The sequence below is a fragment of the Phytophthora cinnamomi genome (genome assembly GCF_018691715.1).
Source record: "Phytophthora cinnamomi strain GKB4 chromosome Unknown Contig3, whole genome shotgun sequence".
Taxonomy (NCBI): Eukaryota; Oomycota; class Peronosporomycetes; order Peronosporales; family Peronosporaceae; genus Phytophthora; species Phytophthora cinnamomi.
The window spans coordinates 1,127,123-1,150,036 of NW_027150936.1; the positions used below are offsets into that span (position 1 = coordinate 1,127,123).

The 22,914-nt window shown below is 58.9% G+C and overlaps 6 protein-coding genes across 6 annotated transcripts; 3 read left to right on the forward strand and 3 right to left on the reverse strand.

The window, feature by feature from the left end:
* Positions 1-11,251: 11,251 nt before the first annotated feature.
* IUM83_09248 (uncharacterized protein) lies at positions 11,252-11,668 on the reverse strand (the record flags this gene model as incomplete). Its single annotated transcript, XM_067933675.1, has 1 exon — positions 11,252-11,668. One exon carries the CDS (start codon positions 11,666-11,668, stop codon positions 11,252-11,254), a length of 417 nt encoding a protein of 138 aa, XP_067799819.1.
* Positions 11,669-15,020: 3,352 nt separating this feature from the next.
* On the forward strand, positions 15,021-15,586 carry IUM83_09249 (Zinc ion binding protein; the record flags this gene model as incomplete). Its single annotated transcript, XM_067933676.1, has 2 exons — positions 15,021-15,299; positions 15,368-15,586. The coding sequence occupies 2 exons, from the start codon at positions 15,021-15,023 to the stop codon at positions 15,584-15,586; spliced, it is 498 nt and encodes a 165-aa protein (XP_067799818.1).
* A 389-nt stretch (positions 15,587-15,975) lies between these two features.
* Positions 15,976-17,169, forward strand: IUM83_09250 (DmX protein 1; the record flags this gene model as incomplete). Its single annotated transcript, XM_067933677.1, has 1 exon — positions 15,976-17,169. The coding sequence occupies one exon, from the start codon at positions 15,976-15,978 to the stop codon at positions 17,167-17,169; it is 1,194 nt and encodes a 397-aa protein (XP_067799918.1).
* A 356-nt stretch (positions 17,170-17,525) lies between these two features.
* On the reverse strand, positions 17,526-18,892 carry IUM83_09251 (AP-1 complex subunit mu-1; the record flags this gene model as incomplete). Its single annotated transcript, XM_067933678.1, has 2 exons — positions 17,526-18,623; positions 18,713-18,892. 2 exons carry the CDS (start codon positions 18,890-18,892, stop codon positions 17,526-17,528), a joined length of 1,278 nt encoding a protein of 425 aa, XP_067799919.1.
* Positions 18,893-19,234: 342 nt separating this feature from the next.
* Positions 19,235-21,478, forward strand: IUM83_09252 (TKL protein kinase; the record flags this gene model as incomplete). The annotated part of the gene is made up of 2 exons (XM_067933679.1): positions 19,235-20,690; positions 20,940-21,478. The coding sequence occupies 2 exons, from the start codon at positions 19,235-19,237 to the stop codon at positions 21,476-21,478; spliced, it is 1,995 nt and encodes a 664-aa protein (XP_067799920.1).
* Positions 21,479-21,718: 240 nt separating this feature from the next.
* On the reverse strand, positions 21,719-22,876 carry IUM83_09253 (DmX protein 1; the record flags this gene model as incomplete). Its single annotated transcript, XM_067933680.1, has 1 exon — positions 21,719-22,876. One exon carries the CDS (start codon positions 22,874-22,876, stop codon positions 21,719-21,721), a length of 1,158 nt encoding a protein of 385 aa, XP_067799921.1.
* Between the last annotated feature and the right edge of the window lie 38 nt (positions 22,877-22,914).

Here is a 22,914-nt window from a genome sequence, read left to right on the forward strand (position 1 = left end):
GTGGAACTCGGCGACGCTCGGCCGTGACGACTTCAACACGTCCAGCCGAGATTGGAGCTCGGCGACGCTCAGATCCAGCACGTTCCAGCCGACGTGGAACTCGGCGATGCTCGGACGACACGACTTCGGCACGGCTAGTCGAGATCGAGCTCGGCGGCGACGCCTCGGCGGCGACGCCGCGACTTCAACACGTCCTGTCGAGTTGGAACTCGGCGGTGCGAGGCTCCAGCATACCCCAGCCGACGTGGAACTCGGCGATGCTCGGACGACACGACTTCACACGTCCAGTCGAGTTGGAGCTCGGCGACGCTCAGATCCAGCACGTTCCAGCCGACGTGGAACTCGGCGATGCTCGGCCGACACGACTTCACACGTCCAGTCGTGTTGGAGCTCGGCGACGCTCAGATCCAGCACGTTCCAGCCGACGTGGAACTCGGCGATGCTCGGCCGACACGACTTCGGCACGGCTAGTCGAGATCGAGCTCGGCGACGCTCGGCGGAGGCGACTTCAACACGTCCTGTCGAGTTGGAACTCGGCGGTGCGAGGCTCCAGCATGGCCCAGCCGACGTGGAACTCGGCGACCCACTGCTGAGCCGACTTCGATACGTCCCGATGAGATCAAGCTCGGCGACGCTCGGTCGAGCCGATTTCGACACGCCCAGTCGAGTTGGAACCCGGCGACGCTCGGTCAAGCTGACTTCGACACGTCCAGCCGCGAATGAGCTCGGCGGCACGAGGCTCCACCACGCTGTGGCCGACGTGGAACTCGGCAACACCCGGCCGTGACGTCCAGCCGAGATTGAGCACGGCGGCGCGAGGCTCCACCACGCTCTGGCTGACGTGGAACTCGGCGACGCTCGGCCGACACGACTTCACACGTCCAGTCGAGTTGGAGCTCGGCGACGCTCAGATCCAGCACGTTCCAGCCGACGTGGAACTCGGCGATGCTCGGCCGACACGACTTCACACGTCCAGTCGTGTTGGAGCTCGGCGACGCTCAGATCCAGCACGTTCCAGCCGACGTGGAACTCGGCGATGCTCGGACGACACGACTTCACACGTCCAGTCGTGTTGGAGCTCGGCGACGCTCAGATCCAGCACGTTCCAGCCGACGTGGAACTCGGCGATGCTCGGACGACACGACTTCGGCACGGCTAGTCGAGATCGAGCTCGGCGACGCTCGGCGGAGGCGACTTCAACACGTCCAGCCGAGATTGGACACGGCGGTGCGAGGCTCCAGCATACCCCAGCCGACGTGGAACTCGGCGATGCTCGGACGACACGACTTCACACGTCCAGTCGAGTTGGAGCTCGGCGACGCTCAGATCCAGCACGTTCCAGCCGACGTGGAACTCGGCGATGCTCGGACGACACGACTTCACACGTCCAGTCGAGTTGGAGCTCGGCAACGCTCGGATCCAGCACGTTCCAGCCGACGTGGAACTCGGCGATGCTCGGCCGACACGACTTCACACGTCCAGTCGAGTTGGACTCGGCGGACGCGAGGCTCCAGCATACCCCAGCCGACGTGGAACTCGGCGACGCTCGGACGACACGACTTCACACGTCCCGTCGAGTTGGAGCTCGGCGACGCTCAGATCCAGCACGTTCCAGCCGACGTGGAACTCGGCGATGCTCGGCCGACACGACTTCACACGTCCAGTCGTGTTGGAGCTCGGCAACGCTCAGATCCAGCACGTTCCAGCCGACGTGGAACTCGGCGATGCTCGGACGACACGACTTCACACGTCCAGTCGAGTTGGACTCGGCGGTGCGAGGCTCCAGCATACCCCAGCCGACGTGGAACTCGGCGACGCTCGGACGACACGACTTCACACGTCCCGTCGAGTTGGAGCTCGGCGACGCTCAGATCCAGCACGTTCCAGCCGACGTGGAACTCGGCGATGCTCGGCCGACACGACTTCGGCACGGCTAGTCGAGATCGAGCTCGGCGACGCTCGGCGGAGGCGACTTCAACACGTCCTGTCGAGTTGGAACTCGGCGGTGCGAGGCTCCAGCATGGCCCAGCCGACGTGGAACTCGGCGACGCTCTGCTGAGCCGACTTCGATACGTCCCGATGAGATCAAGCTCGGCGACGCTCGGTCGAGCCGATTTCGACACGCCCAGTCGAGTTGGAACTCGGCGACGCTCGGTCAAGCTGACTTCGACACGTCCAGCCGCGATTGAGCTCGGCGGCACGAGGCTCCACCACGCTGTGGCCGACGGGGAACTCGGCGACGCTCGGCCGTGACGACTTTGACACGTCCTGCCGAGATTGGACTCGGCGGCGCGAGGCTCCACCACGCTCTGGCCGACGTGGAACTCGGCGACGCTCGGCCGTGACGACTTCAACACGTCCAGCCGAGATTGGACTCGGCGGTGCGAGGCTCCACCACGCTCTGGCCGACGTGGAACTCGGCGACGCTCGGCCGTGACGACTTCAACACGTCCAGTCGTGTTGGAGCTCGGCGACGCTCAGATCCAGCACGTTCCAGCCGACGTGGAACTCGGCGATGCTCGGCCGACACGACTTCGGCACGGCTAGTCGAGATCGAGCTCGGCGACGCTCGGCGGAGGCGACTTCAACACGTCCTGTCGAGTTGGAACTCGGCGGTGCGAGGCTCCAGCATGGCCCAGCCGACGTGGAACTCGGCGATGCTCGGACGACACGACTTCACACGTCCCGTCGAGTTGGAGCTCGGCGACGCTCAGATCCAGCACGTTCCAGCCGACGTGGAACTCGGCGATGCTCGGCCGACACGACTTCACACGTCCAGTCGAGTTGGAGCTCGGCAACGCTCGGATCCAGCACGTTCCAGCCGACGTGGAACTCGGCGATGCTCGGCCGACACGACTTCACACGTCCAGTCGAGTTGGACTCGGCGGTGCGAGGCTCCAGCATACCCCAGCCGACGTGGAACTCGGCGACGCTCGGACGACACGACTTCACACGTCCCGTCGAGTTGGAGCTCGGCGACGCTCAGATCCAGCACGTTCCAGCCGACGTGGAACTCGGCGATGCTCGGCCGACACGACTTCACACGTCCAGTCGTGTTGGAGCTCGGCAACGCTCGGATCCAGCACGTTCCAGCCGACGTGGAACTCGGCGATGCTCGGCCGACACGACTTCACACGTCCAGTCGAGTTGGAGCTCGGCGACGCTCAGATCCAGCACGTTCCAGCCGACGTGGAACTCGGCGATGCTCGGACGACACGACTTCACACGTCCAGTCGAGTTGGAGCTCGGCGACGCTCAGATCCAGCACGTTCCAGCCGACGTGGAACTCGGCGATGCTCGGCCGACACGACTTCACACGTCCAGTCGTGTTGGAGCTCGGCGACGCTCAGATCCAGCACGTTCCAGCCGACGTGGAACTCGGCGATGCTCGGCCGACACGACTTCGGCACGGCTAGTCGAGATCGAGCTCGGCGACGCTCGGCGGAGGCGACTTCAACACGTCCTGTCGAGTTGGAACTCGGCGGTGCGAGGCTCCAGCATGGCCCAGCCGACGTGGAACTCGGCGACCCTCTGCTGAGCCGACTTCGATACGTCCCGATGAGATCAAGCTCGGCGACGCTCGGTCGAGCCGATTTCGACACGCCCAGTCGAGTTGGAACTCGGCGACGCTCGGTCAAGCTGACTTCGACACGTCCAGCCGCGATTGAGCTCGGCGGCACGAGGCTCCACCACGCTGTGGCCGACGGGGAACTCGGCGACGCTCGGCCGTGACGACTTTGACACGTCCTGCCGAGATTGGACTCGGCGGCGCGAGGCTCCACCACGCTCTGGCCGACGTGGAACTCGGCGACGCTCGGCCGTGACGACTTCAACACGTCCAGCCGAGATTGGACTCGGCGGTGCGAGGCTCCACCACGCTCTGGCCGACGTGGAACTCGGCGACGCTCGGCCGTGACGACTTCAACACGTCCAGTCGTGTTGGAGCTCGGCGACGCTCAGATCCAGCACGTTCCAGCCGACGTGGAACTCGGCGATGCTCGGCCGACACGACTTCGGCACGGCTAGTCGAGATCGAGCTCGGCGACGCTCGGCGGAGGCGACTTCAACACGTCCTGTCGAGTTGGAACTCGGCGGTGCGAGGCTCCAGCATGGCCCAGCCGACGTGGAACTCGGCGACGCTCGGACGACACGACTTCACACGTCCCGTCGAGTTGGAGCTCGGCGACGCTCAGATCCAGCACGTTCCAGCCGACGTGGAACTCGGCGATGCTCGGCCGACACGACTTCACACGTCCAGTCGTGTTGGAGCTCGGCAACGCTCGGATCCAGCACGTTCCAGCCGACGTGGAACTCGGCGATGCTCGGCCGACACGACTTCACACGTCCAGTCGAGTTGGAGCTCGGCGACGCTCAGATCCAGCACGTTCCAGCCGACGTGGAACTCGGCGATGCTCGGACGACACGACTTCGGCACGGCTAGTCGAGATCGAGCTCGGCGACGCTCGGCGGAGGCGACTTCAACACGTCCAGCCGAGATTGGACTCGGCGGTGCGAGGCTCCAGCATACCCCAGCCGACGTGGAACTCGGCGATGCTCGGACGACACGACTTCACACGTCCAGTCGAGTTGGAGCTCGGCGACGCTCAGATCCAGCACGTTCCAGCCGACGTGGAACTCGGCGATGCTCGGCCGACACGACTTCACACGTCCAGTCGAGTTGGAGCTCGGCAACGCTCGGATCCAGCACGTTCCAGCCGACGTGGAACTCGGCGATGCTCGGCCGACACGACTTCACACGTCCAGTCGAGTTGGAGCTCGGCAACGCTCGGATCCAGCACGTTCCAGCCGACGTGGAACTCGGCGATGCTCGGCCGACACGACTTCACACGTCCAGTCGAGTTGGACTCGGCGGTGCGAGGCTCCAGCATACCCCAGCCGACGTGGAACTCGGCGACGCTCGGACGACACGACTTCACACGTCCCGTCGAGTTGGAGCTCGGCGACGCTCAGATCCAGCACGTTCCAGCCGACGTGGAACTCGGCGATGCTCGGCCGACACGACTTCAACACGTCCAGTCGTGTTGGAGCTCGGCAACGCTCGGATCCAGCACGTTCCAGCCGACGTGGAACTCGGCGATGCTCGGCCGACACGACTTCACACGTCCAGTCGAGTTGGAGCTCGGCGACGCTCAGATCCAGCACGTTCCAGCCGACGTGGAACTCGGCGATGCTCGGACGACACGACTTCACACGTCCAGTCGAGTTGGAGCTCGGCGACGCTCAGATCCAGCACGTTCCAGCCGACGTGGAACTCGGCGATGCTCGGCCGACACGACTTCACACGTCCAGTCGAGTTGGAGCTCGGCAACGCTCGGATCCAGCACGTTCCAGCCGACGTGGAACTCGGCGATGCTCGGCCGACACGACTTCACACGTCCAGTCGAGTTGGAGCTCGGCGACGCTCGGATCCAGCACGTTCCAGCCGACGTGGAACTCGGCGATGCTCGGCCGACACGACTTCACACGTCCAGTCGAGTTGGACTCGGCGGTGCGAGGCTCCAGCATACCCCAGCCGACGTGGAACTCGGCGACGCTCGGACGACACGACTTCACACGTCCCGTCGAGTTGGAGCTCGGCGACGCTCAGATCCAGCACGTTCCAGCCGACGTGGAACTCGGCGATGCTCGGCCGACACGACTTCACACGTCCAGTCGTGTTGGAGCTCGGCAACGTTCGGATCCAGCACGTTCCAGCCGACGTGGAACTCGGCGATGCTCGGCCGACACGACTTCACACGTCCAGTCGAGTTGGACTCGGCGGTGCGAGGCTCCAGCATACCCCAGCCGACGTGGAACTCGGCGACGCTCGGACGACACGACTTCACACGTCCAGTCGTGTTGGAGCTCGGCGACGCTCAGATCCAGCACGTTCCAGCCGACGTGGAACTCGGCGATGTTCGGCCGACACGACTTCGGCACGGCTAGTCGAGATCGAGCTCGGCGACGCTCGGCCGACACGACTTCAACACGTCCTGTCGAGTTGGAACTCGGCGGTGCGAGGCTCCAGCATGGCCCAGCCGACGTGGAACTCGGCGACGCTCTGCTGAGCCGACTTCGATACGTCCCGATGAGATCAAGCTCGGCGACGCTCGGTCGAGCCGATTTCGACACGCCCAGTCGAGTTGGAACTCGGCGACGCTCGGTCAAGCTGACTTCGACACGTCCAGCCGCGATTGAGCTCGGCGGCACGAGGCTCCACCACGCTCTGGCCGACGTGGAACTCGGCAACACCCGGCCGTGACGTCCAGCCGAGATTGAGCACGGCGGCGCGAGGCTCCACCACGCTCTGGCCGACGTGGAACTCGGCAACACCCGGCCGTGACGACTTTGACACGTCCTGCCGAGATTGGACTCGGCGGCGTGAGGCTCCACCACGCTCTGGCCGACGTGGAACTCGGCGACGCTCGGCCGTGACGACTTCAACACGTCCAGCCGAGATTGGACTCGGCGGTGCGAGGCTCCAGCATACCCCAGCCGACGTGGAACTCGGCGATGCTCGGACGACACGACTTCACACGTCCAGTCGAGTTGGAGCTCGGCGACGCTCAGATCCAGCACGTTCCAGCCGACGTGGAACTCGGCGATGCTCGGCCGACACGACTTCACACGTCCAGTCGAGTTGGAGCTCGGCAACGCTCGGATCCAGCACGTTCCAGCCGACGTGGAACTCGGCGATGCTCGGCCGACACGACTTCACACGTCCAGTCGAGTTGGACTCGGCGGTGCGAGGCTCCAGCATACCCCAGCCGACGTGGAACTCGGCGACGCTCGGACGACACGACTTCACACGTCCCGTCGAGTTGGAGCTCGGCGACGCTCAGATCCAGCACGTTCCAGCCGACGTGGAACTCGGCGATGCTCGGCCGACACGACTTCACACGTCCAGTCGTGTTGGAGCTCGGCAACGCTCGGATCCAGCACGTTCCAGCCGACGTGGAACTCGGCGATGCTCGGCCGACACGACTTCACACGTCCAGTCGAGTTGGAGCTCGGCGACGCTCAGATCCAGCACGTTCCAGCCGACGTGGAACTCGGCGATGCTCGGACGACACGACTTCACACGTCCAGTCGAGTTGGAGCTCGGCGACGCTCAGATCCAGCACGTTCCAGCCGACGTGGAACTCGGCGATGCTCGGCCGACACGACTTCACACGTCCAGTCGAGTTGGAGCTCGGCAACGCTCGGATCCAGCACGTTCCAGCCGACGTGGAACTCGGCGATGCTCGGCCGACACGACTTCACACGTCCAGTCGAGTTGGAGCTCGGCGACGCTCGGATCCAGCACGTTCCAGCCGACGTGGAACTCGGCGATGCTCGGCCGACACGACTTCACACGTCCAGTCGAGTTGGACTCGGCGGTGCGAGGCTCCAGCATGCCCCAGCCGACGTGGAACTCGGCGACGCTCTGCTGAGCCGACTTCGATACGTCCCGATGAGATCAAGCTCGGCGACGCTCGGTCGAGCCGATTTCGACACGCCCAGTCGAGTTGGAACTCGGCGACGCTCGGTCAAGCTGACTTCGACACGTCCAGCCGCGATTGAGCTCGGCGGCACGAGGCTCCACCACGCTGTGGCCGACGGGGAACTCGGCGACGCTCGGCCGTGACGACTTTGACACGTCCTGCCGAGATTGGACTCGGCGGCGCGAGGCTCCACCACGCTCTGGCCGACGTGGAACTCGGCAACACCCGGCCGTGACGGCTTCGACACGTCCAGCCGAGATTGGAGTCGGCGACGCTCGGCTGAGGCGACTGCCACATGTCCAGTCATGTTGGAACTCGGCGGCGCTCGGCTCTGCCATGCTCCAGCCGACGTTGAACTTAGCATCGGAGCGAGTCGACACCACGTCAACTTCCATTCGAAACCGACTTCCTCGGCTGGCACTTCGCCTGCATCGGGTACGCCATGCTTTCACTCCATGCTTCTCGACTCAGTCTCCACTCAACTCCATTTCGGTATCATGCAATCATATAATCATACAGTTGACGCAGTATCCTTCATCGTCTCGACTCGGCCTGCTGTCTTCACCGAGTCGGCGGATCATCATTTGGTGCAATAGCTTTAGTTCACATCCGCAACTTGCGCCAATTGCAGACGGATTTCACGTGTCTTCTATTGCAGACAATCGAATGGCAAAATGCCCCACGAGATGTCTGACAACAGTTCCCAATTCGGGCTTTTCCCACTCGATGCCCTCGTCGCTCTAAGTAATAGGGGCGGACGATCCCCTGGAGCAACGTCTTGAATGTCGTCGTCCGCGTCATTACCGAGCTCAGCTGCGAAGTTACACTGGGCGGGACGCGAGTTACACACGTACCCAACCAGCGGCGAGATCTCACCGACTCCGCTAATCAACTCGGCGATCAACTTCGCATTGCCGAACTCGGCGTTTTCATCATCACCAACCCTTCCTCGATCTTGGGCATTGTCCCCGCCTAACTGGACAGTGCCGGTCACTTCCATCGTCATGTCAATGCTCGGCTCACCAGCTGAGTTCGTCCTCGCGAGAGGCGAACCTCCAGCCGTCGCTGGGCAGGCCCAACTCGGCGGTGACCTTCCCTCGACCATCCTGCTCAGTACTCGAAACTTGGTTTACTTGGCACCAGCGAATTCAAGCACACCCTGCTCCCGGGTCGCGGCACCAGTTGTGGTGTTGTAGCACACACAAAATCGTCAAATGTGGATACTAGCACAAACCACAACAATAGCCGAGCTAGTCGGCTCTTGTTGTTGGCCTGCGCTGAGTTGCCCCAAGCGGTTCGGCCCTTCTGGGACAGAAGTGGCTCGCCTCCGCCGAGACCAAGTACCTCAAGCCAGTCAAATCACGGAGGTCAGCTGAGCTACCTGCCTCCGGGTTCAGAAATCCTGTGCCCTCCACCAAAGGATGGACGACGGCGCGCGAGCGCTTTTACAGGTCGCCGGGGCAGAAGCAACCCGACTTGAAGAGTAACGGCACCCGGGCTGTCCGGCGTACCGGCTCGCCGACCTGGCGAGACTTGTTCCTTTCGCGCTTGGCGAGATTTGCCCAACCCGGGCCGACTTATCTCTTGGCGCTGCCAGTCGAGTACCCTACAAGCTATGCCTCTCGGGTACCGACGGCAGGCATAATCCGACCCCGTGCAGGGACTTACCGGAAAGTGTGCACGTGTTGTGGGCCTAGAAAATTCTGCTCTGTTTGTTCTTAAGTCTCCTGGGCGCCCTGAAAGGGCCCTCCACTATTCCTAAGGTCCTATACAAATATCAAGTGAAATGGAGTGGTTTCGGATCTCGGCCGACCCTTCACCCTCTCAGCGACGCTTCGAACTCGGCGGAGCCGGATAAGTTGTCCGGATAACCCGGCGAGCTCGACGGGGAGGTCTCGCCGACTCGGTTGAGTGCTGCTGGGCTCGCCGGGCTCACGCTTGGTCCTCTTGTGCGCCTTCTGGCCGTGCACCGCGTCGTCTGGGCGGCCAGCGGCTCTGTTTAGCCGAGCTCAAGGCCTGGAAACTACCTTGAACTCGGCTGAGCGTCTCCTAGCGTCCCTGCACTCGGCCCGCTGTACGTGCGTCTTCTCCTTGCGTGGTGCCACCCGTCCTTGGTCTCCGGTGCTCTTGATTCCCAGTCAGTCGGCCGCAGTGCGCTCGTGAAGCCTGCGAGCTCGGCGGACTGGCACAGTGTACCCATCCAGTCGAGTAGTACCGTCGGTTCCGCTATTAGGCGGATTTGGTACACTGTTCCACTTGGGTGCTCCACAAAACTGATGTTTCCTACACCACAGTAGGTGCTGCCGAGCTATTGAACTTTGAAAATACACCGTGCATCGCACACGAGTTGCACCTTGTTGTGTCTGGAGCACTACCGAAGAATAAGTCATCCGAGACAGAACGTCCAGCGTTGGCATCGCTTATTGACGACGAGGAAGACTCAACTACCATTGAATATGAGGGCGACGATGACCTTGATGAATATGAGAGAAGTGACATGGAGCGACTTAGAGACCTCGCAATTGACGAAGTTCTAGAGTTTGCAGATGAAGTACTCGTTGGTCTGGAGAAAACGCCATGGAGACTATGTGCGAAATCGTTCAATCATTTCGATCGTTGTCTGTGTACTTCAGAAGGTCAGCGAAAGCACGCAACCGGCTCATTGAGATTCAGAAAAAAGTGACAGCAACTCTGTGGCAGTTAACATGGTTGTCGACCGTCCAACACGCTGGAATAGCTGCTACGACATGTTGGAGCGATGACTAAAGCTTCAAGGACCGTTAGATGGATTTTTTCAACACTTGCATTCTGCAGACGGGCACATGGAGTTTAAAGATATGCGCAACAAGCTTTCGAAGCCAAAGCATAAGGATTGACTGGCAATTGACCGTATGTGCCTCCTTCTGAGGCAGTTTGCAAGAGTGTCGACAATGCTAGGCGCTCAACGTTATCCTAGTCTACCGCTTGTCATGTCTGCTATTACTGGTGTTGAGACTGTTCTTCAGAACAAGAATCTCGTGGACGGCAACCTAAATGGCGCTGGAAGCGAAGCTTATGTCGATGAAGTACGAGTGTTGATGACGGATGTGCAAGCCACTATTCTTCGCGTGTTTCAAAGTCGATTTGGTAAGCTAAAGAACACCGATCTGACCTGGATTGCGTACCTGGATCCCCGCGTAGCGAAGACAATGAATCACGTGAGGCCACATGAACGACTTCAAACTGATGAAATGTTTATGAAAGCTGCCGTTGAGCGCGCAAATGTCACTCCGTCGACACCCCCGCATACCCAGCAATTTTCTACAGAGCAAACACGAAGCTCAGCCTATATTGGCGACGCAATGTTTGGACCCCTTCAGCCCTGTGCCGCATCACGAACAGAGCAGGCATGCAGAGAAGAATTTGGCAAGTATCTCGCTGCTGCTAAAACTATAGTGATATCACAAAAAGACCGGGACAAGTTCGACGCACTTGCATGGTGGCGTACCAACAAATCAACTTACCCGAACATCGCTAGGCTTGCAAGGAAGTGGCTCGGAGCAGTAGCAACAAGTGTACCTTCGGAGAGAGCGTTCTCTACTAGCGGAAACATCGTAACCGCGAAACGAAGCTCTTTCGCACCAGAGCTAGTTCGGGAGCTTGTCTTCATCACAGAAAACTCACGCAGGCTGAGCAAGTAAGCGTTAAATTCAATCGTATTCAGCAGAAAACGAAAAATTTGCATCTACTGAAGTAATTGTGTTTGATTCTTCCTCGCTACAACTACCTTACTCTGTTTCCGGATCGTTGGTGTAATCAATCAGCTGTTTGTTAACTTGGGCTTCTTGTCCTACGTCAATGCAATTTCTACCAGTCGTCTCCGTCTCCGTCGTCTCAACAGTCACCTCGCTCGTGGACGGCACCTCCTCGGTTGTCTCGATCGTCACTCCCGTCATCTCCTCGGGCTTGAAGTCGGTCGTCTCAACCGTCTCGACCGTCTCGGTGGTCACTTCCGTGGTTTCCCCCTCGGTCGTCTCGGTCGTGCCCGCAGTTGGCTTGCGCTTCGGATTGCGGTGTTTCTTCGACTTGGGTTTCGTGTCCTTCGTCAACCCCGTATCATCCACAATCTCAATCATCGCACTCGTCATCTCGCTCGTGGACGGCATCTCCTCGGTAGTGTCCGTGGTATCCTCCGAGGTAGCCATACTTTCTTGGCCACTTTGACCGTTCAGCGGTCACATCCTTCTCCTCCGTGGCCCTCCTGTTCTTGGTCTCCTTGTTGGAGTGCGCCGAGCGCTGTTCTACGACCTATGAGGCGGTCTGAGGCCGCGGAGCTCAACAAAGTCCTCGTGTAGCGGGTTGCCTAGTGCCAGCGTCAGCAGGTTACTTGTGTGGAGCGATAGCGAATGTTGTAGCAGCACAGCAGTTCATGAGCCCGTGGGCGCGGTCTGTCGACATACTGGTCCTCGTCGCTGTCGCTAGCGTCGCTCGGTGGCGTCTGCTCGTTCAGCGGCGTCGTCCTTTACTTCGGATGGTTGCTCTCCGTCACCTCCAGCTCACGTGATGTGGACCACACACGACAAGACGTTAACGATCACGTTTTTGGATGTTTAGAAACCTGCCAAGGGGCGTGGAGGCTAAGTAGGTTTTTCGCTAAACTTCGACAGCTCTACAAATATCCACGATTTGAGTGACATGTGGCCGGTACGTGGTAGGGTTTGGGCTTCTGACCGATGGGTCCTGGCCTAGAATTGGCTAGGACCTCGTCACAAGCTCGCCTTGAGCACCGGATCCATCTTCCTTATCGACGGCCCGAACTCTTCTTGCTGTTGGGGCTCAGTCAGAGGGCGGCGTCGACGCCGCTCTCAACTTGATGCCGCTACTACTGGTGGCGCTCGGACAGACAGTGGCGTCGGCGCCGCTCCCGACGTGCTACTGCTGCTACTACTACCGGTGGTGCTTAGACTGAGGGCGGCGTCAACGCCGCCCTCCTGTTGCTGCTGCGGCAGTGTTGGGCTTTACAAATATAGACCCCCTTCTGCTGCGTTTTGGTTGTGAGGCTCAAGTCAAGTGACCCTTCTGACTAGCCACGTTTGAGAGCCAGTAAATGGTTGTGATGATATGACTGTATCATGGAACGTGGATAGCCCTGTGGAAAGGCTGGTTTGATTCAGGCCCTTTTGGATATTGATGTGGGCCTCATCTCGTTTTGCATGTGTACTTTTCTCTGAATGGACTCCCCTCCTCATTCCTTGGAGCTTCGCAGCAGCTTGTAGTGTAATCTGATCGGGAAATCGCCTTCAAAGAGGGAACTGCCGGCAACGAGACGGTCGTATGCCTCGACAATGGATTTAAAGGTTGCTGCAAAGGCCGCTCAAAATCCAGTTCCAACTTCATATTGATGCTTCTGAGTAAGCTGATCGCCGGACTAAATGAAGTGATGAAAGAACTCATCGGAGAACTGCATATAAATTAGTCAGAATATGCGGTGCCGAGGTCAATGAGCTTCGCCAGAATTGGTGCCCCGCTTTCCTAGCTGTTGCTGCTACACAAAACGGTCAATCCCACCTTTGGATATGACACATGCATTGAGAATGGCCACGCGGTCCCCTTTTTTGTGTTCTTTGCGACCGACAACTTGCTAGAAGTACACTCGAGCTTCAACTGATCCACTGTCCAGTTGTTGTAGGCTTCAGATGTCGGAACTGGTACGGTTCGCTATCTGATTTTTGTATTCTCTCAATTATCTGTTCGTAGGCGCCACCACTGCACGCATCATTGTCTCCATCATTACGAATGGTTGATCACAACATACTATCACACAAACACACCACTTTATAGCCAATTTATAGATAATGACCAAGTTAGGAACCAACTTTGGCGCATGCTCTGTTTACGCCTATCCGCGGTGGGATCATACCCCTAGAATCCTTGTTAGGAATGGGCCTCATAGCCTACAGTCAGCTTTCCGCCATCGCCAGTAGTGATGATGGCTCCAGGTTCTTGTTCTTGTCCTGGTGGCTTATATTTAGACACTTTGTTCGGAAGCTGGTGGAAGCTGGCACTTTTACGTCTAAGTGAGTTACCCTAAACTATTCCTAGCGATCGGTTTCCCTTTCTGAGGTCGTGGTGACGGCGGTTTGAGGAGATGCGGTTGCAGGGGATATCCATTGTGGGTGTGACATCGGGTTTCCTGGGGATATAGTGATGGCCGGAAATAGACGTACATGGCGTTGTATCGGGTGTCGCCCTAGGCGAGAATCAAACCCTCAGTGGAACGCTTGATCTTCGTGGGTTTTACCCACTAGGAGCGTCTCGCTATCGCCACTAGTGATGATTGGGTGTAGCCGTAGCCTAAGACTATTTCCTCTTTGCACGCGATGGCGACACTGTGTTGTAGCCATAGTCAAAAACCAACTCCTCGCCAACGGTGGTGTACCGCAAAATGATGAATGATGCGCACTATGAACTCAGCGCGTTTCTTGTTTTGCGGTGCACGAGGGTACGTAGTCTGCCTTGTCCCCGCAACAGCGGAAGCCATACTACCAAGATCTGATCAGAGCGCAGCGGTAAATAGTGCAGTAATACCGCGGATGTTATCGTTTCCAGTGCCAGTATCGCTGGATACGTGCTGTCCACTGAGTGTCAGACGGAACCGAAGTTGGCCGCATCGTGCGTCTCGCAAGCACGATGAACTGGTACGGAATTTACTAACGGAAAATGCCAATTAGTATTGCGGTGCCAAATAGAATGCCCCCTGTAGAATGCGATCATCTCGTTGACTATACAATTCCTATTGTACCTACGCCAATTAGTATACCTCACGTTGGCATCCTAGAGCACGATATCCGGCACTTGCGCTGCGGAAATATTGTCAGTTTTCAATTCGCTGTCAACAACAAGCATCTGCACCAACCAACCAACGCCACCATGCCTGGATCCCGCCTCGCCAAGATCATGTCGGAGAAGAAGGAGGTCGTCACGTGGATTGAGGAGCACCGAGAGGTCCCAGCAAGGGCTGCCAGGACAAACTCTCGACTATCATTAACGAATGGAAATCATCGGACCTCGTGCAGTACACGAAAGGTGGAAACCCGAAGCAGCGTCCAGTTACAGACGTTGCTCAGTGGGTGTAAACAGCCTGGAAAGATGTGCGTGGCGACGTTGTTACTCGGTATGTGGCAGCGGTAGGATTCGCTCCCTGCTAAAGATTGGCACATCAGTCGCCACGACGTCTATGGAGAACTATTTTGCCGCAAGTGGCTCTCTCGCGACGATGATTCCGCTGACAACGATGTTGAAGAGGATCTTCTCGAAAATCTGGACGAGTTCACGATTTGGGACTCCGAGGATTCCGCCTAGGCAATAGTTTACCTCCTCCTAATTGTGACCCCTGCAAAGAATGAAGTGTGTTCAATTCGATTGTATGTACAATGCCCTAATGGCATTTTTCGTAACAGAGGATTCCTTGCGTGTAGCGCTGGTGCCGTTGGTGGTGGTGGTGCTGCTGCTGGATAGATCTTGAAGTGATTGGGGCACCACGGCATCCGTTTCCTCATGCCGACGCTCATGCTGCTGCTAGGCCAGTACCAGGAGGCCTACGACTTCATCAAGTGGCACACGAAAGTCTACCAGGAGTCGAACTATGACTATGGCAACATGGAGCTGCCCTACCTGGACTTGCACGGCGCCGACATGACGGAGGACGCGATGCCAGTGGCATGCGGCGATGTGTTCTACACAAGCTCCCTCGTGTACATCAAGATGGTGCTGGTCAAGGCTGTCCAGGACGCCATCGCCGCCCACGAGCTGGCGACTCGTGCATCGCTCCCTGCGGTTGTTACTGACGCGCTGGGGCATTCCTGGCACCAAATGGGAATACGCGGAGCCTCGCCGACCTCAAGGAGCTCCACAGAAAGCTCACGAGACAAATGATGGAGCTGTTCTCGCTCGCGCACACCCAGAACAAGCACTTCTGGGACGCGATGCTGGACCCGTTCCCGCTTATCATGGCGCCTGAACCTCCGTACTACTCGGACGGTGACGCCAACAAAGTCAAGATCAGAACGCCATGCTGTGGCACGACCACCTCGATTTCATCCGTGAGCACCTTGGGAAACTGAACTGAGTTTTTTTTTTTTCACGAGATGCCGCTCAAGCACTGCTTCCTTGATTGCCATTTTGACACTGAAGCATGAACTTCAACTTCTTTCCTCGTCTGTAGCGATTGAGCTAGTCGTCTGGTGATGTTTTGCAGCCACCCGTTTCTAAATGATAGTAATGATGGTAAAGTCACCAGCATTCCAAGTTGAAGTCGTTTATTACTGTTCAAAGTCAAGGGGGTCTTATACGGAGGCCAATGGCCTCAGGCCTTCTTCTCCTGCGAACCTCTCACTTTCCAATCCACCACCACAACCAAAACTCCAAGCCCCACCATTCCAAGATGCTCCCTCAACTGCGGCGCTGCATTCTCTCTACGAACAGAACTATGCTCCAGTTGCAGCAGCGCTCGATGAGTTTCAAGGTGCGAGTCGGACCTATCGAGTCCCCAAAACTTCCTATCGCCCAGCAGCAGCGCGTGCAGCAAACGTGGGGCATATCTGGCAATGAGACGCTGGAGAAGCTGCGTGTGGCTACTCCTGGACTCACGTACATCTCGGTAGCTCCGTCTGCATTTTTCGACGAGGTGGCTCAGGCACAAGGCAGCAGCAGCGACCAACTTGTCGCGGTGGCGAGAGTGTCGAGCGACGCTCGCGACCTGTTAGAGCGCGTTGATGTTCTAGCGCGAGGCTCCAGCCGCCTTCTCATCGGCTTCGACCTCCGTCCGCCTCGCGGGTGGCCGGTTGAAGAGCCGACCGAGCCTGGAAAGCACCTGCTGACCGAAATCTTTGTGCGCGAAGCCTCGGAGCTCCGCAATCTCGCAGCGTTTGGCGGTGGGCCACTTGTGGTGACTGACAACGAGGACGGAAGTGTTCTGGTGAACGACCGGCCGTACGGGAAGATCAAGCTGGCTGCGCTTCGTGGGAGTCGGGTTTTCGTGACGCAGCAGCAGGGACTCCGAGTTGGCAATTTGTCCTTGCTTGCTGGCAGGGGCGGTCAGCTCTACCTGTCAACACCAGAGCTTACGGCGAGAGATCGCATTCGTGCGGCAGCTGCAGGACGCTGGGGTGGCTCCAGTATCATCGTGCAGTCGCCTAAGTTGTCCACGCCAAGCTTTGGAGCGGCTGTGACTGGGTCGGGGAAGATCCGCTTCGCGTCAAACTCGGACGAAGACGACTGCCACTGTGAAACCCAGTCGATTCTTATCGCAGGTAGCGGCACAATCGATACGGGGGATATCACGTCAAAATCTGCGCGCGTGGCCATCCTTGGTTCGGGTTCGGCGACATTGCAGACGACGGAGTGGCTGACAACCGGGACGCTGGGAGCTGCGAGAGTAAATTATCTGGAGCCTGGACCGGAGCGCGTGCGAGGAAGCACCTCGTCGCTTCGAGCGCTGACTGCGGCCACCAAGGCGCAGCATGACGCGGAGCGTGCAGCGATAGTAGTTGCAACGACCCCACCGACGCGAGAAAGCGCCTTTGAGGACAGCGGATCCAATCTCGGACGCTGGTGGTGGGCTCCTTGGGGAAGATGCCATTCGTACGGATTCCACAGACGACAGATGCAGCAAGACAAACGCTGGCACGACGAGTACGCTTACTGAGACTGGTGGGTCTGCGGCATAGCTGGGAAGGATCCGATACGAGAGGCCTGGGTTCTTGATCCGCATCCACCCCAGCCATAGCCAGTAGTTGAAAGCAACACACACATCTACTCATATACATCGTTCACATTCAGCAATGAAGGAAGCATCCAGCCTAAGACAGGCCTCTTCCGTGCGTCTACCCTTGCCTAATCCACTTTCCCGCCCTCTACTTACCGAATGATTGCCGTCCTGCCTGTCATTTTTACCCCCGTACTCATGCCTTCCTTGAGCAAATTGTTGTATTCCGGCCTCGATCAGTCAGTCACTGGTTAAATTAGTGCTGAGTGCCTCTTTTGTTGCTGCCGAAGACACATCTAGGACATGCGTAGCTGGTAGTCGCCGTTCTGCGTGATGTAGCGCACCCATGGCAGTGCCTGGTAGCCGCTCTTTTCGATGATCTTGAGGTAGCGCACCTGGATGCCCGAGACTGTGAAGTAGGGGATCTCGAACTTGACCTGGATGGGCGCCTTCCAGTCGTCTGTGGCCTCGTGGTTGTCCACACTAGGTAGACCAAAGTGTGCGCGCATGAGGTACTCGCGAGAGCCGTTGAACTGCTTGATGGACCAGACGATGGCGTCGCGGTCGGGCACGTACGTCACCGAGCCAATGCTGCACTTGAAGCTGGGCGAGTCGACATCCGGCGGCACGGGAATCACGATCTCCACGTTGTTCGCGATACTGCGGCTCTTGAATTGCGACTTGGCCTTCACCATGTACTCGATACGTGACCGCGAGTGCGGCTCCACGACGGCCTCCACCCAGATCAGCGGCTTGACGTGCGTAGCCAGACGGTAGGTCATGAGGTCGAACTCTCCGTCCGGCGGGATGAACGAGATGGTCCGGTCCGACTCGAAGCGCGCGAGCCGCACACACTGGTGGAACTTGATGTCCTCCATCTCCACGGCCTTGCCCTTGCTGGAGGAGCGTCCCGTGGCTTCGAACAGCGCCTTGTCGTTGAGGCCGAGCTTGAGCTCGGGCATGCCCGACAGGAAGCTCTTCATCTTGACGGCGCCGATGATCTCCGAGTGCAGCACGGTGCCGTTGCTGGACACGAGCAGGTTGAGCTTCTCCACGACGTCCAGGAAGATCTCGTTCTTGCGGTGCTTGATGCCCTCGCTGCGCCACGAGACGGCGTTGGTGAGCGCCGTGGGGGGGCGCGGGGCCGCCTCGAGGCGGTGGCCCTCCTGCGTGATGTACTCGCGCAGGATGCGCGCCTCCGTGGTCTGCGGGTAGCCGTGGTCCATGGTCTCGTCCAGCAGCTCGAAGATGATGACGAAGTTGTCGCGGATGCTCTCCTCCTCCAGCTCGCCGAAGTAGTCGCGGAAGACCTGGCAGATGCGCGTGAGGTACATGAGCATGAGCGCCACGTTCGAGTTCACCTTGGTCACCGTCATCAGGTACAGGTTGTTGTGCTGCGCAGGCGGTGTATACATGGGTCGACACACGGGTGAGTATGCACTACTATAGTATACAGTATACACGCATGGTAGGGCCGGCCCACCTTGAGGTAGACGAAGGTGTAGCCGTCCTCCGTGAACACCGGGCGCTGCTCCGAGTCGTCCTTGTCCTGCACGTAGCGCGTGAACTTGGAGGAGGCGGACATGGGGATGTCCCCGCGGTAGTTGCGCGAGATGATGACCTTGCCCTTCAGGTCGGTGATGAACACGGCCGACAGCACCATGGCGTCCTCCCCTGCGCTCTACTCTGCTCTACGACGGATTCCGGACTGCCGCGTGGTATCTACAGGCTGAACCGACGGGCGATTGGCTGAAATACGCACTGTTCTGACCAATGAGGGGGCGCTGTTCTCCACGTCGAAGTAGCAACCCCTCAATAACAATTCAACGGATTTTACATGCATCTTAATAGTGATAGTGTAACCCTTATCTAATTATTGTATCTACATGAATTAGCTAATTTTCTGCGCTGTCATACTTGATAGCCTTGCAGCTTTCTGCCGTATCGGTTGGCGGCGAGAGTATCGGGCGGTTGCAGGTTGCTGCCGTCATTTTGGTCCGACGCCATGGCGGACTGCGTGACTATCGGCGGCGCCGCCGTGGCCGTGCGCAGCGTGCGCGACGCCGAGCAGGGCGTGTACGAATACGTGGAGGAGCAGCACCCGCTGCCGCGGGCGCCGGGGCGCGCGCTGGCGCTGCCCGTGCGGCTGAGCGGCTGGCTGTGGCGCCGCGAGGGGCTGGGCATCTTCCGGCGCTACCGGCGGCGCTTCTGCGTGTTCCGCGCGCAGCAGGCGGCGCTCTTCGTGTTCTCGGACGACGACACGGTGAACGGCAAGCTGCTGCGGCGCCTGGTGCTCACGCGCGTGACGCTCACGAGCCGCGCGGACCGCAGCTTCGTGGCGCAGGGCTTCGTGCAGGACCGCGAGCTGCACAAGAAGGCGTCCGACTCGATGGCGCGGCGCGCGGGCAGCCTGCTGCTGCCGGGAGACAGCCAGCGCTTCTACCCGCCCGAGGAGGAGCGCTTCAAGGCCGTGTCCGCCAAGGCCTGCAGCGTCTGGACGCACTGCTTCAAGTACCACATGAAGAGCTACGCGCTGCGCCGGCGCCAGGCGCAGCAGCAGCAACAACAGCAGCAGGAGCAGCAGCAGGAAGAGGCAGAAGCTGAGGCACTGGAGGCAGAGCAGGACCAAGAGCAGGAGCAGGAGCAGGAGCAGGAGGCTGAGCTGGAGATGGACCCGGACTTCGTCTTCGAAGACGCTGGGAAGGCCAGCAGCAAGCGGCGCCACTCGCTGCCCGGCAGCAGCTTCCGCAGCTTCACCAGCAGCGGCAGCGGACTGTTCTCGGCCGTGAGGTCGCGCAGCAGGAGCAGAGGGAAGCTATTGGTGCGGTGCAGAGAGAGCGCGGACGGGGACGACAGCGACGCGCCCAAGTCGGCGCCTCCGATTCAGTTCGATCAGGATCTCGGACCGCACGTGCGCGTCACAGCCACGTACAGACCGACGTCGGGGGCTGGAGATGAGGACCTGGCGTCGAGAGTTGCGACGGAGATCTCGCAGAGCTTGAAACAGGAGCAAGGCCCCGAGGTTATAGAGGAGGAGGAGAACCCCATGCTGCTGTCGGAGCTGCCGTGCATTTCGTCCGTTTGGGAAGACGAAGAGCTGCTCTCGCACCGCATCGACTTCGATGCAATTGTCAAGCAGGAGAAGCTGGCTGCTGGCGCTTGTGGAGAGGTGTGGAGGGCCATGCACAGATCACAGGAGGTGGTGGTCAAGAACTTGCGCAAGGAAATCATGGCGGCTGCAAAGTCGCCTACACCGTCCTGTGCAAGCGGCGTCAACGCGGCCTACCGGAGCCGGCGTGCCATTTTGGACTTTGTTGAAGAAATCCGCATCATGTCACGGCTTGAGCATAACCGTATCGTCGAGTTCCGCGGCGCGGCGCTGAGTTCAGAGCGCGACCTGTTGCTGGTCATGGAATATTTACCGCGTGGTGATCTACGAACATATCTTAACGCTGTTAAGCGTAAGGGGGATACTTGTTCGGCCTCACCTGGAAGCTCTGGGAGCGGTCGTGATCAATTTCAAAGCATCTGGACGTGGACAAAACCTCAATGGCGCTTGGCTATCGACATCATCGAGGGGCTAGTGTACTTGCACTCACTAAACCCGCCACTGGTGCACGGCGACCTCAAGTCTGCAAACGTTTTGTTGCGTAGTAACCTACGTGCAAAGCTGACGGATTTCGGTCTCTCACGTTATCTTCCATCTGCAGATGATGAAGATGTGGAGGCAGCAGATGCACTGGCAGCAGGAGGCGACGAGCATACGAGTGCAAGTATAAACGCGTCTCGATACGGCTCACGAGCACGTGGTACAGGACGCTGGATGGCACCAGAGTTGCTGACCAGTGGAGCTCAATCTTCTATGGCATCGGATGTGTATTCCTTCGGTATCGTTTTATCGGAGATTGACACATGCGAACTACCATTTTACGAGCGTGAGAAACTGGCAGCTCGATCGCTTCCGGCAACTGCCACCAGTGAAGGCAGCAGTGAAGATGGCGAGGCTCGTTTGATGAACGAGAGTGCTGTGGTGCACAAAATCGTCTCCGAGGGCTGGAAGCCTTCGTTTCGTGTGACGTGTCCGGAGGTTATCAAGAAGCTCGCCCATGACTGCCTGTTGCCAGATCCGAGTGCACGTCCGACGTCGCTGGCAGTTGCGCACAGAATCCGCAAGGCCGCCGTCAAGCGCGAACGTCCCGAGGCGTTAGCAGCGCAGGCCAAGGCCACCACTTCGCTGCGTATTCGCTGAGCGCCCAAATACAACGACAATTATTTAAGCTGGCAGTTCAACATTAGAGGCACAACCAAGCGAAACACACAATGGGATGTGGAAAATGCACGTGACGGTATTCGTTTATCTCGTGGATACATTGACGTGAGTACAAACCAAGAATTCAATTCGTTGGTTGGACATTGCACCAAGTGCGCCATGATGTTCTCTATATCTATCTCAGTAATACGCGTTCTCGTCGTGCCAGCGTTAGTCTTGCTACATCTGTCGTCGGTAGAATCTGTACGAATGGCATCTTCCCCAAGGAGCCCACCACCAGCGGTCGAGATTGGATCCGCTGTCCTCAAAGGCGCTTTCTCGCGTCGGTGGGGTCGTTGAAACTACTATCGCTGCACGCTCCGCGTCATGCTGCGCCTTGGTGGCCGCAGTCAGCGCTCGAAGCGACGAGGTGCTTCCTCGCACGCGCTCCGGTCCAGGCTCCAGATAATTTACTCTCGCAGCTCCCAGCGTCCCGGTTGTCAGCCACTCCGTCGTCTGCAATGTCGCCGAACCCGAACCAAGGATGGCCACGCGCGCAGATTTTGACGTGATATCCCCCGTATCGATTGTGCCGCTACCTGCGATAAGAATCGACTGGGTTTCACAGCGGCAGTCGTCTTCGTCCGAGTTTGACGCGAAGCGGATCTTCCCCGACCCAGTCACAGCCGCTCCAAAGCTTGGCGTGGACAACTTAGGCGACTGCACGATGATACTGGAGCCACCCCAGCGTCCTGCAGCTGCCGCACGAATGCGATCTCTCGCCGTAAGCTCTGGCGTTGACAGGTAGAACCGACCGCCCCTGCCAGCAAGCAAGGACAAATTGCCAACTCGGAGTCCCTGCTGCTGCGTCACGAAAACCCGACTCCCACGAAGCGCAGCCAGCTTGATCTTCCCGTACGGCCGGTCGTTCACCAGAACACTTCCGTCCTCGTTGTCAGTCACCACAAGTGGCCCACCGCCAAACGCTGCGAGATTGCGGAGCTCCGAGGCTTCGCGCACAAAGATTTCGGTCAGCAGGTGCTTTCCAGGCTCGGTCGGCTCTTCAACCGGCCACCCGCGAGGCGGACGGAGGTCGAAGCCGATGAGAAGGCGGCTGGAGCCTCGCGCTAGAACATCAACGCGCTCTAACAGGTCGCGAGCGTCGCTCGACACTCTCGCCACCGCGACAAGTTGGTCGCTGCTGCTGCCTTGTGCCTGAGCCACCTCGTCGAAAAATGCAGACGGAGCTACCGAGATGTACGTGAGTCCAGGAGTAGCCACACGCAGCTTCTCCAGCGTCTCATTGCCAGATATGCCCCACGTTTGCTGCACGCGCTGCTGCTGGGCGATAGGAAGTTTTGGGGACTCGATAGGTCCGACTCGCACCTTGAAACTCATCGAGCGCTGCTGCAACTGGAGCATAGTTCTGTTCGTAG